Below are 12,588 nucleotides of genomic sequence, written 5' to 3' on the forward strand. Positions count from 1 at the left end.
TTTTTAGAATAAAAATGAAAAAAATAAATAAATATATAGGCATAAAATCTCAAAATTGCCAAGAATTAGTTAGCTTTCATAATGCTATATTATGCAGTTTTTGTAATCAAATAATTCTTTTTTTATTTACTTGATGTAGAAAACAAAAAACTATTTATTTTAAAATGAAATGTTTTTATAATTAAAAAAATTATATATATACATATATATAACATCTCAAAATGACCAAATATGGAGCCTTATATAATCACGTCGTCCACATACAGTATAGCCAGAAATAATCAATCTTAGTTTAATTACAATGAATGTTTAACTTTCAAAGCAGCCTTTTCTTTCACATAGTGTCTAATATAGACATACCGTACATGTACGTTACACAAACGTTTCCTTCCTCTGCATGATATTTATTTATTGTTCAATGTAAACCGCGTTGTTATGGAAACAAGCATAAAAGGAGACCTTTACCACCACAGGTCTTTTTAAGTTATCATGTTTTAAATCACTAGTCAACATCATCATAAACATAATATTGATGTTCAATGTGTTGTTTTTTTCCCTCTGCTGCTTCGGAACATGCCACACTTATTTATTTTTCTTAAATCTTTCACTTTCTAGTGATATTCAGTGAGTAACATAGATTTTTTTTTGCTTTGCTAAACTACAGCAGTAATACGACTTGTTTGAATGCACTGTTTATGTTGCATGTAAAACAGTCACGATCGCCTGGATCTATATTTGTTTGTCATGTGCACGTGTCTTATATATTCATGTACTGATCAACTAGTAATAACCCACTGAAACAGGTTTCTGTAGTTAGACACTAAAACATTATTCTAACCCAACATTACCACATCAACTATTATGTTTTTATCTGCTGTAATGCTCTACATGACCACAAGATGTCCTCACAGCATCCTTGTAAAACAAACAAGCAGTTAAAGAAATGGGGAAATAATTTTCTATTTAACGTAATAAACCATTTAACACAAAGCTTCTAATTCACTAAATCTGGAGCAAATTACTTTTCAGTCTTTTTAACTTATTGTACTTAAATGAGGAGAATAAAATAGGAATAATGTTTGCAATCGTGTTATATATAGATCAGGGGTTCTCAACTGTTCTCACCCTGAGACCCACTTTTTGCCACGGTCATTACATTTTTTTTTTTAGAATTTAACTAATCAAATTTAGTTTTTCAAAAATAGCTATTAAAAAACTCATATATAATCTTTTTTTTGTACATAAATCTATATATTTTCCTGTGCAACATGCATTTCACAGCATGCCTCTCAAAATAAAAGTTTGTTTCAAAATAAAAGACAAGTCCAACGTGAGAAACATTAAGTATTTATTCATTTTTGAGCAAGCTGTCCGTGACCCACTTTTGGTTCCCAACCCACCAGTTGAGAATCAGGGGTCTGCAACCTGCGACTCTGGAGCCTCATGTGGCTCTTTGACTCTTTTTGCAATGGCTCCTTATAGCTTTAAAAGAACTATATTAATATAATGAATTACAGAGGGTATTGATGATTAATGACATTAACTTCAAAAAAATTATGATAAAACAATTGGTTAACCTATAAATCACATCTTCCTATTCACCTCCTGTAACATCTACAGACCATCAACTGTCCTTAAACCTGTGGCTAACCTTAGGTTTTAAACCCCTGGTAAGATAACTAAACTAACAAAAAGACTGTTCTGGAAGAAAATAGAGATTTTATTTGTGTGTAGAATGATTTATTTAATCGCCAACATGTTGGTTTAATGTGCACGCTTTGTGTGTGGCAAGAAATTAGCAATTAGCATGTGTTGACTGACGTGATCAAATACTAGTTACCTTTGTAGCCCTTCAAATTCATTAACTCATAAAATTATTTGATATTATTTTATCTGTATATAGTTTTATACACTGTATTGTTTCATTGAGATGGTTTTTTTCGGCTCTGGAAGGATTTTAATCCATGTGAGATTAAGGAAAATGAGAGTAAAGGCCCCTGATATAGAGGGATATTTCCCTTTCTGGAATGAGTTGTAGATTTGAGCATATTTAAACTATATTAGTAAGGGGCGGAGGTTGAATATTTCCTCTGCTCAGTTGTACATGATTTGACCTACAATGAAGGAGGAAAGAGAAAACATCATCTGACATTTGCACGCTGTCACAACAGTGTTTATCTTGTGCATCCCAGCAGCAGCAGCAGCAGCAGCAGCGTCTTTGTCCACTCTTCCACTAAAGCAGACCCCCCCCAACATTACCCTGCTCCTCCTCTCCTCTTGTCTGACCCATGTACCGTAGCTAAGATGTTCAGGTTGTGTTGAAGTGCAGTCATGGTGGGACTGCTCCTGCATGCCACTTAATGTGTGTCATAACAATGGGACCTCCCACTTTCTGCTGCCAATGTTAATGATTTACATGTCTGTACGTCGTCACCATGACGTGTCTGTAACTGTGTCAGGCGTCCCGTGCTGTTTGGCTTTTGTCGTGGATGCAGATGATGCTTCAGTGTTTTTATCTTCATGGTTTTCAGTGGTCTGGTCTGGTCGTCTTCTGAGGTGAAACATGCATGCTGGGGTGTCCTGTCTGTTCAAACCACCCTTTGGTGCACCCCCCCACTCACTCTCACTGTTTCTAGCAGGGCTTGAACCCTAACTCCTAATTCTCCCTCGTGCAACATCACCTGTTGTTGTGCTTTTAATACATTTTGGATATTTGTTTTTTGTCTGTACTTCGGGAGTGAAATATTAAGCTTGTATGTAAAAAAAGAAAAAAGTGACGGAATTTAACATTAATTGCTTCTATCTTGTATTTCCCCCTTTCTGCTAGAAATTACTATTTTTCAGTGACTTGGTTTTTCATATTAATGGGAGTAAAAAGCTGATTTTTCCAGTTAAGTCTGTATTGCAGTTGCTAGTTTTTTCAGATATTGCATAAAGCTGGAGTTATAGATATGTGTATTTTTTGTGATTGCAGATAAATGCTGAGGTTTAAGAACAAGGCAAAAAACCTGCACAAAAATTAATTTGAATATCTGAAAGTGTGAAATTGTGTATTTTTTGGGATAGTTAAGGTTTATATATATATATAGTTCAGTGGTTCTCTAACCTTTGTGGCTCAAGTCTGACTACAACATTTTGCTCAGAATACTATGAAAAAATAACTTTTAATGATGGAATGAATGAGTGATAACACACATTTCAAAGAATTTTAATTTAATCTCATTTTGTAAAAAGTGAATAAAACAGTATTTAGTGCCTCCTGAATAGATTTATTTCTATAGTTTTTTTTTTATCATTTTCTCTCACTTGATGTAGGACCAAGACTGAATCTTTCCATCATGATTATCAATCATTTTTAGCTAAAAATAAACATAATAAAACCCCATATTTTTAATGCTTTCATTTGTTTGTTTTTTTCATTCTCTCTCTCTGAAGTTACCCCTGTAGTGCCACCGTGTACCTCCATGTGAGAAGCACTGGTCTAGTCTACTATAACAGGAGGTGACTATAGTGCAGGAGAGGAATGGATTTCAGTGATTTGACATGAAATGAATTGCGTTGCGTATGAATTCTTAAGCCAAGAGTGATTCCTCCTTTAAAGCCAGAGGGCTTGTTAAATTACACTGATGTATTGCAGAAGGCATGAGGAATGTGTCTGAGGTTGCTGAGAGTTGATACAATTTGCTGGAAAACATTGTAGACTGTCACACTTTCTTAGTAAATGCCTGTGGATCAAAGGCTGTTCTGTGTGTACTTGAACCTCCCTGGGCGTTTCCATCCCTTAACACGTCTTCCAGGCTTGTGAGCTGTGAGCGTTGGCCAGCTAGCTAAGCACGAGCTCAGCTCCAGAGTTGCTGTCGACACGAGGGGGAGGCGCAGAAAGCGAGGTCTTATGCGGCCTGACATGGAAATTATGTTTGCATTTTCATTTTTGGAGTGCTACCGGTTGTCATGAAACTCAGCCTGACAGTTCCTAACCACCAGGCAGCCGGGTGAACCCGCCCCACTTTTTTCTCTCGTTGTGGGACAGATGCTAGCCTGTTAGTCCTGTGACTCTGCTCGCACCCTTCGATTGCAGGCGACAGATGCCAGGACCAGTAAGGTCCTTGTTTGAACATTGCTGTCACAGTCCTGCCTTAAGCTCAATGCATGACCTTTATTATATGCAAGGGGCTGAAATAAGTTACTAATGAGCATGTGTGGGGCTCCTAGCTCCAAAATGTGACTCACAGAAAATTCCGTGCATCGACGCAGGTTGTCTTCAGCAGGGTGGAGGAAAGGGAAAGAGCTTTTTTCTAAAGAATGAGACATTGTGTGTCTAACTACATGCAGTCATCTGACAAACTGTAGGAGCTCTATGATATGTTCACATTTATATAATACATAAATAAATGTGCGTAAATAAAAATGAATTAGTAAGCAATAAATAAACATGTGTTTTGTTCTTGTGTGGGCAAAAAAGACACGACTGTAGGTGAGAAAACTATTTAAACAGAACAGCAGGGACAGAAGAGTGAACTGCTGCAGGAGCTGAGTTGCCAGGTTGGGTGCCTGACAATTTATGAATTACTAGTTCTATCTGGAAACGCAGAGCAGACTGCCTCATATACAATACACGGTTGGGGTCGATTGTAATTATAATTGTGTAATTGATAATTAGATACAATTATGAAGTAATTATAATTGTAATTGTAAAAATCAGTTGCTGTTGAAAACATAATTTTGTTGTATTTGAGATCAGATCATTCATTTGGTAATTGTAAGTGGCATGGAAATTCTATAAAAACTGTCAGTGCCAATGCATAAAAATGGAAAAGATTTGGTAATTTTTTTCTGAGGTAATAGTATCATAAGACGCTAAAAACGAGTTAGAATTTGATGAGCACACTTAAAATGGGGTGAAAACGGAGGTAAGGCTCGTAAGGCATGAAAATGGAAAATTTTTCTAAAATTTTTTTTTTTTTTGAGATAAAGCTATCATAATACCCTAAAACCTAGTTCAAATATGATGGGAACACTTAAACTGGGCATAAAATCCAGTTTGGCATGAAATAGAGAAAAATGTGAAAAACACCCACCGTTTGGAGGTAAGGCTATAGTAAGGCATAAAAATGGAAAATGTTTCGAAAATTTTTTTTCGAGATAAAGCTATCATTATACCCTAAAAACTACTTCAAATATGATGAGCACACTTTACCAGGGTTCAAATCAATTATGGCATGAAAAATGTGAAAAACACCCACATTTTGGAAGTAAGGCTATAGTAAAGCATAAAAATGAAAAAAAAATTTAATTTTTTTTTTTTAGATAATGCTATCATAAGACCCTAAAAACTAGTTCAAATATGATGGGCACACTGAAACTGGGCATAAAATCCAGTTTGGCATGAAAAATGTGAAAAACCCACATTTTCGGAGGTAAGGCTATAGTAAGGCATAAAAATGAAAAAAATTTCGATTTTTTTTTTTGAGATAATGCTATCATAAGATCCTAAAAACTAGTTCAAATATGATGGGCACACTTAAACTGGGCATAAAATCCAGTTTGGCATGAAATAGAGAAAAATGTGAAAAACACCCACCGTTTGGAGGTAAGGCTATAGTAAGGCATAAAAATGGAAAATGTTTCGAAATTTTTTTTTTGAGATAAAGCTGTCATTATACCCTAAAAACTACTTCAAATATGATGAGCACACTTTACCAGGGTTCAAATCGATTATGGCATGAAAAATGAGAAAAATGTGAAAAACACCCACATTTTGGAAGTAAGGCTATAGTAAGGCATAAAAATGGAAACATTTTCGAATTTTTTTTTTTTGAGATAATGCTATCATAATACCCTAAAAACTAGTTCAAATATGATGGGCACACTTTAACTGGGCATAAAATCCAGTTTGGCATGAAAAATGTGAAAAACACCCACATTTTCGGAGGTAAGGCTATAGTAAGGCATAAAAATGAAAAAAAATTTAAATTTTTTTTTTTGAGATAATGCTATCATAATACCCTAAAAACTAGTTCAAATATGATGGGCACACTTAAACTGGGCATAAAATCCAGTTTGGCATGAAAATGTGAAAAACACCCACATTTTCGGAGGTAAGGCTATAGTAAGGCATAAAAATGAAAAAAAATTTTAATTTTTTTTTTTTTAGATAATGCTATCATAAGACCCTAAAAACTAGTTCAAATATGATGGGCACACTTAAACTGGGCATAAAATCCAGTTTGGTATGAAATAGAGAAAAATGTGAAAAACACCCACCGTTTGGATGTAAGGCTATAGTAAGGCATAAAAATGGAAAATGTTTCGAAAATTTTTTTTTGAGATAAAGCTATCATTATACCCTAAAAACTACTTCAAATATGATGAGCACACTTTACCAGGGTTCAAATCGATTAAGGCATGAAAAATGTGAAAAACACCCACATTTTGCAAGTAAGGCATAAAAATGGAAAAATCTTCGAATTTTTTTTTCGAGATAATGCTATCATAATACCCTAAAAACTAGTTCAAATATGATGGGCACACTGAAACTGGGCATAAAATCTAGTTTGGCATAAAAAATGTGAAAAACCCACATTTTCGGAGGTAAGGCTATATAGTAAGGCATAAAAATGAAAAAAATTTCGAATTTTTTTTTTTTGAGATAATGCTATCATAAGATCCTAAAAACTAGTTCAAATATGATGGGCACACTTAAACTGGGCATAAAATCCAGTTTGGCATGAAATAGAGAAAAATGTGAAAAACACCCACCGTTTGGAGGTGGGTAAGGCATAAAAATGGAAAATGTTTCGAAAATTCTTTTTTTGAGATAAAGCTATCATTATACCCTAAAAACTACTTCAAATATGATGAGCACACTTTACCAGGGTTCAAATCGATTATGGCATGAAAAATGAGAAAAATGTGAAAAACACCCACATTTTGGAAGTAAGGCTATAGTAAGGCATAAAAATGGAAAAATTTTCGAATTTTTTTTTTTGAGATAATGCTATCATAATACCCTAAAAACTAGTTCAAATATGATGGGCACACTTTAACTGGGCATAAAATCCAGTTTGGCATGAAATAGAGAAAAATGTGAAAAACACCCACCGTTTGGAGGTAAGGCTATAGTAAGGCATAAAAATGGAAAATGTTTCGAAAATTTTTTTTTGAGATAAAGCTATCATTATACCCTAAAAACTACTTCAAATATGATGAGCACACTTTACCAGGGTTCAAATCGATTAAGGCATGAAAAATGAGAAAAATGTGAAAATCACCCACATTTTGGAAGTAAGGCTATAGTAAGGCATAAAAATGGAAAAATTTTTGAATTTTTTTTTCGAGATAATGCTATCATAATACCCTAAAAACTAGTTCAAATATGATGGGAACACTTAAACAGGGCATAAAATCCAGTTTTGCTTGAAATAGAGAAAAATGTGAAAAACACCCACCGTTTGGAGGTAAGGCTATAGTAAGGCATAAAAATGGAAAATGATTCCGAAAATTTTTTTTTGAGATAAAGCTATCATTATACCCTAAAAACTACTTCAAATATGATGAGCACACTTTACCAGGGTTCAAATCGATTAAGGCATGAAAAATGTGAAAAACACCCACATTTTGCAAGTAAGGCTATAGTAAGGCATAAAAATGGAAAAATCTTCGAATTTTTTTTTCGAGATAATGCTATCATAATACCCTAAAAACTAGTTCAAATATGATGGGCACACTGAAACTGGGCATAAAATCTAGTTTGGCATGAAAAATGTGAAAAACCCACATTTTCGGAGGTAAGGCTATAGTAAGGCATAAAAATGAAAAAAATTTCGAATTTTTTTTTTTTGAGATAATGCTATCATAAGATCCTAAAAACTAGTTCAAATATGATGGGCACACTTAAACTGGGCATAAAATCCAGTTTGGCATGAAATAGAGAAAAATGTGAAAAACACCCACCGTTTGGAGGTGGGGCTATAGTAAGGCATAAAAATGGAAAATGTTTCGAAAATTTTTTTTTGAGATAAAGCTATCATTATACCCTAAAAACTACTTCAAATATGATGAGCACACTTTACCAGGGTTCAAATCGATTAAGGCATGAAAAATGAGAAAAATGTGAAAATCACCCACATTTTGGAAGTAAGGCTATAGTAAGGCATAAAAATGGAAAAATTTTCGAATTTTTTTTTTTGAGATAATGCTATCATAATACCCTAAAAACTAGTTCAAATATGATGGGCACACTTTAACTGGGCATAAAATCCAGTTTGGCATGAAATAGAGAAAAATGTGAAAAACACCCACCGTTTGGAGGTAAGGCTATAGTAAGGCATAAAAATGGAAAATGTTTCGAAAATTTTTTTTTGAGATAAAGCTATCATTATACCCTAAAAACTACTTCAAATATGATGAGCACACTTTACCAGGGTTCAAATCGATTAAGGCATGAAAAATGTGAAAATCACCCACATTTTGCAAGTAAGGCTATAGTAAGGCATAAAAATGGAAAAATCTTCGAATTTTTTTTTCGAGATAATGCTATTATAATACCCTAAAAACTAGTTCAAATATGATGGGCACACTTAAACTGGACATAAAATCGAGTTTGGCATGAAAATGAGAAATGTGAAAAACACCCACAATTTCAGAAGTAAGGCATTAAAATGGATAATGTTTCAATTTTTTTTTTTGAGATAAAGCTATCATAAGACCCTAAAAACTAGTTCAAATATGATGGGCACACTTAAACTGGGCATAAAATCCAGTTTGGCATGAAATAGAGAAAAATGTGAAAAACACCCACCGTTTGGAGGTAAGGCATAAAAATGGAAAATGTTTCTAAAAATTTTTTTTGAGATAAAGCTATCATTATACCCTAAAAACTACTTCAAATATGATGAGCACACTTTACCAGGGTTCAAATCGATTATGGCATGAAAAATAAGAAAAATGTGAAAAACACCCACCGTTTGGAGGTAAGGCTATAGTAAGGCATAAAAATGGAAAAATTTTCGAATTTTTTTTTCGAGATAATGCTATCATAATACCCTAAAAACTAGTTCAAATATGATGGGCACACTGAAACTGGGCATAAAATCCAGTTTGGCATGAAAAATGTGAAAAACCCACATTTTCGGAGGTAAGGCTATAGTAAGGCATAAAAATGAAAAAAATTTCGATTTTTTTTTTTTGAGATAATGCTATCATAAGATCCTAAAAACTAGTTCAAATATGATGGGCACACTTAAACTGGGCATAAAATCCAGTTTGGCATGAAATAGAGAAAAATGTGAAAAACACCCACCGTTTGGAGGTAAGGCTATAGTAAGGCATAAAAATGGAAAATGTTTCGAAATTTTTTTTTTGAGATAAAGCTGTCATTATACCCTAAAAACTACTTCAAATATGATGAGCACACTTTACCAGGGTTCAAATCGATTATGGCATGAAAAATGAGAAAAATGTGAAAAACACCCACATTTTGGAAGTAAGGCTATAGTAAGGCATAAAAATGGAAACATTTTCGAATTTTTTTTTTTGAGATAATGCTATCATAATACCCTAAAAACTAGTTCAAATATGATGGGCACACTTTAACTGGGCATAAAATCCAGTTTGGCATGAAAAATGTGAAAAACACCCACATTTTCGGAGGTAAGGCTATAGTAAGGCATAAAAATGAAAAAAAATTTAAATTTTTTTTTTTGAGATAATGCTATCATAATACCCTAAAAACTAGTTCAAATATGATGGGCACACTTAAACTGGGCATAAAATCCAGTTTGGCATGAAAATGTGAAAAACACCCACATTTTCGGAGGTAAGGCTATAGTAAGGCATAAAAATGAAAAAAAATTTTAATTTTTTTTTTTTTAGATAATGCTATCATAAGACCCTAAAAACTAGTTCAAATATGATGGGCACACTTAAACTGGGCATAAAATCCAGTTTGGTATGAAATAGAGAAAAATGTGAAAAACACCCACCGTTTGGAGGTAAGGCTATAGTAAGGCATAAAAATGGAAAATGTTTCGAAAAATTTTTTTTGAGATAAAGCTATCATTATACCCTAAAAACTACTTCAAATATGATGAGCACACTTTACCAGGGTTCAAATCGATTAAGGCATGAAAAATGTGAAAAACACCCACATTTTGCAAGTAAGGCATAAAAATGGAAAAATCTTCGAATTTTTTTTTCGAGATAATGCTATCATAATACCCTAAAAACTAGTTCAAATATGATGGGCACACTGAAACTGGGCATAAAATCTAGTTTGGCATGAAAAATGTGAAAAACCCACATTTTCGGAGGTAAGGCTATATAGTAAGGCATAAAAATGAAAAAAATTTCGAATTTTTTTTTTTTGAGATAATGCTATCATAAGATCCTAAAAACTAGTTCAAATATGATGGGCACACTTAAACTGGGCATGAAATCCAGTTTGGCATGAAATAGAGAAAAATGTGAAAAACACCCACCGTTTGGAGGTGGGTAAGGCATAAAAATGGAAAATGTTTCGAAAATTCTTTTTTTGAGATAAAGCTATCATTATACCCTAAAAACTACTTCAAATATGATGAGCACACTTTACCAGGGTTCAAATCGATTATGGCATGAAAAATGAGAAAAATGTGAAAAACACCCACATTTTGGAAGTAAGGCTATAGTAAGGCATAAAAATGGAAAAATTTTCGAATTTTTTTTTTTGAGATAATGCTATCATAATACCCTAAAAACTAGTTCAAATATGATGGGCACACTTTAACTGGGCATAAAATCCAGTTTGGCATGAAATAGAGAAAAATGTGAAAAACACCCACCGTTTGGAGGTAAGGCTATAGTAAGGCATAAAAATGGAAAATGTTTCGAAAAATTTTTTTGAGATAAAGCTATCATTATACCCTAAAAACTACTTCAAATATGATGAGCACACTTTACCAGGGTTCAAATCGATTAAGGCATGAAAAATGAGAAAAATGTGAAAATCACCCACATTTTGGAAGTAAGGCTATAGTAAGGCATAAAAATGGAAACATTTTTGAATTTTTTTTTCGAGATAATGCTATCATAATACCCTAAAAACTAGTTCAAATATGATGGGAACACTTAAACAGGGCATAAAATCCAGTTTTGCTTGAAATAGAGAAAAATGTGAAAAACACCCACCGTTTGGAGGTAAGGCTATAGTAAGGCATAAAAATGGAAAATGATTCCGAAAAATTTTTTTTGAGATAAAGCTATCATTATACCCTAAAAACTACTTCAAATATGATGAGCACACTTTACCAGGGTTCAAATCGATTAAGGCATGAAAAATGAGAAAAATGTGAAAATCACCCACATTTTGGAAGTAAGGCTATAGTAAGGCATAAAAATGAAAAAAATTTCGAATTTTTTTTTTTTTTGAGATAATGCTATCATAAGATCCTAAAAACTAGTTCAAATATGATGGGCACACTGAAACTGGGCATAAAATCCAGTTTGGCATGAAAATGAGAAAAATGTGAAAAACACCCACATTTTCAGAAGTAAGGCTATAGTAAGGCATTAAAATGGATAATGTTTCAAAATTTTTTTTTGAGATAAAGCTATCATAAGACCCTAAAAACTAGTTCAAATATGATGGGCACACTTAAACTGGGCATAAAATCCAGTTTGGCATGAAATAGAGAAAAATGTGAAAAACACCCACCGTTTGGAGGTAAGGCTATATTAAGGCATAAAAATGGAAAAATATTCGAATTTTTTTTTCGAGATAATGCTATCATAATACCCTAAAAACTAGTTCAAATATGATGGGCACACTGAAACTGGGCATAAAATCCAGTTTGGCATGAAAAATGTGAAAAACCCACATTTTCGGAGGTAAGGCTATAGTAAGGCATAAAAATGAAAAAAATTTCGAATTTTTTTTTTTTTGAGATAATGCTATCATAAGATCCTAAAAACTAGTTCAAATATGATGGGCACACTGAAACTGGGCATAAAATCCAGTTTGGCATGAAAATGAGAAAAATGTGAAAAACGCCCACATTTTCAGAAGTAAGGCTATAGTAAGGCATTAAAATGGATAATGTTTCAAAAAATTTTTTTGAGATAAAGCTATCATAAGACCCTAAAAACTAGTTCAAATATGATGGGCACACTTAAACTGGGCATAAAATCCAGTTTGGCATGAAAAATGTGAAAAACACCCACATTTTCGGAGGTAAGGCTATAGTAAGGCATAGAAATGAAAAAAATGTCGAATTTTTTTTTTTTTTAAATAATGCTATCATAAGACCCTAAAAACTAGTTCAAATATGATGGGCACACTTAAACTGGGCATAAAATCCAGTTTGGCATAAAAATGAGAAAAATGTGAAAAACACCCACATTTTCGGAAGTAAGGCTATAGTAAGGCATAAAAATGGAAACATTTTCGAATTTTTTTTTGAGATAATGCTATCATCATACCCTAAAAACTTGTTCAAATGTGATGGGCACACTGAAACTGGGCATAAAATCCAGTTTGGCATGAAAAATGTGAAAAACACCCACATTTTCCCACATGTAAGTGCTATAGTAAGGCATAAAAATAAAATAAAA

The 12,588-nt window shown here is 33.2% G+C and overlaps 1 protein-coding gene across 5 annotated transcripts in view; it reads left to right on the plus strand.

Annotated features, from left to right (window-relative positions):
* Window positions 1-12,588, plus strand: part of LOC114481283 (calcium-activated potassium channel subunit alpha-1-like) — a 106,885-nt gene that overhangs the window by 57,327 nt on the left and 36,970 nt on the right. For 4 of the 5 annotated variants that reach the window (XM_028475976.1, XM_028475977.1, XM_028475974.1 and 1 more), the window contains one exon: window positions 616-624. The exons of the other annotated variant lie outside the window; for it this stretch is intronic. In XM_028475976.1, the coding sequence (XP_028331777.1) occupies window positions 616-624 (9 nt within the window). The remainder of the gene's footprint in view (window positions 1-615; window positions 625-12,588) is intronic. 5 annotated transcript variants of the gene reach the window in all.

This window comes from Gouania willdenowi, chromosome 19, assembly GCF_900634775.1.
Source record: "Gouania willdenowi chromosome 19, fGouWil2.1, whole genome shotgun sequence".
Classification (NCBI taxonomy): domain Eukaryota; kingdom Metazoa; phylum Chordata; class Actinopteri; order Blenniiformes; family Gobiesocidae; genus Gouania; species Gouania willdenowi.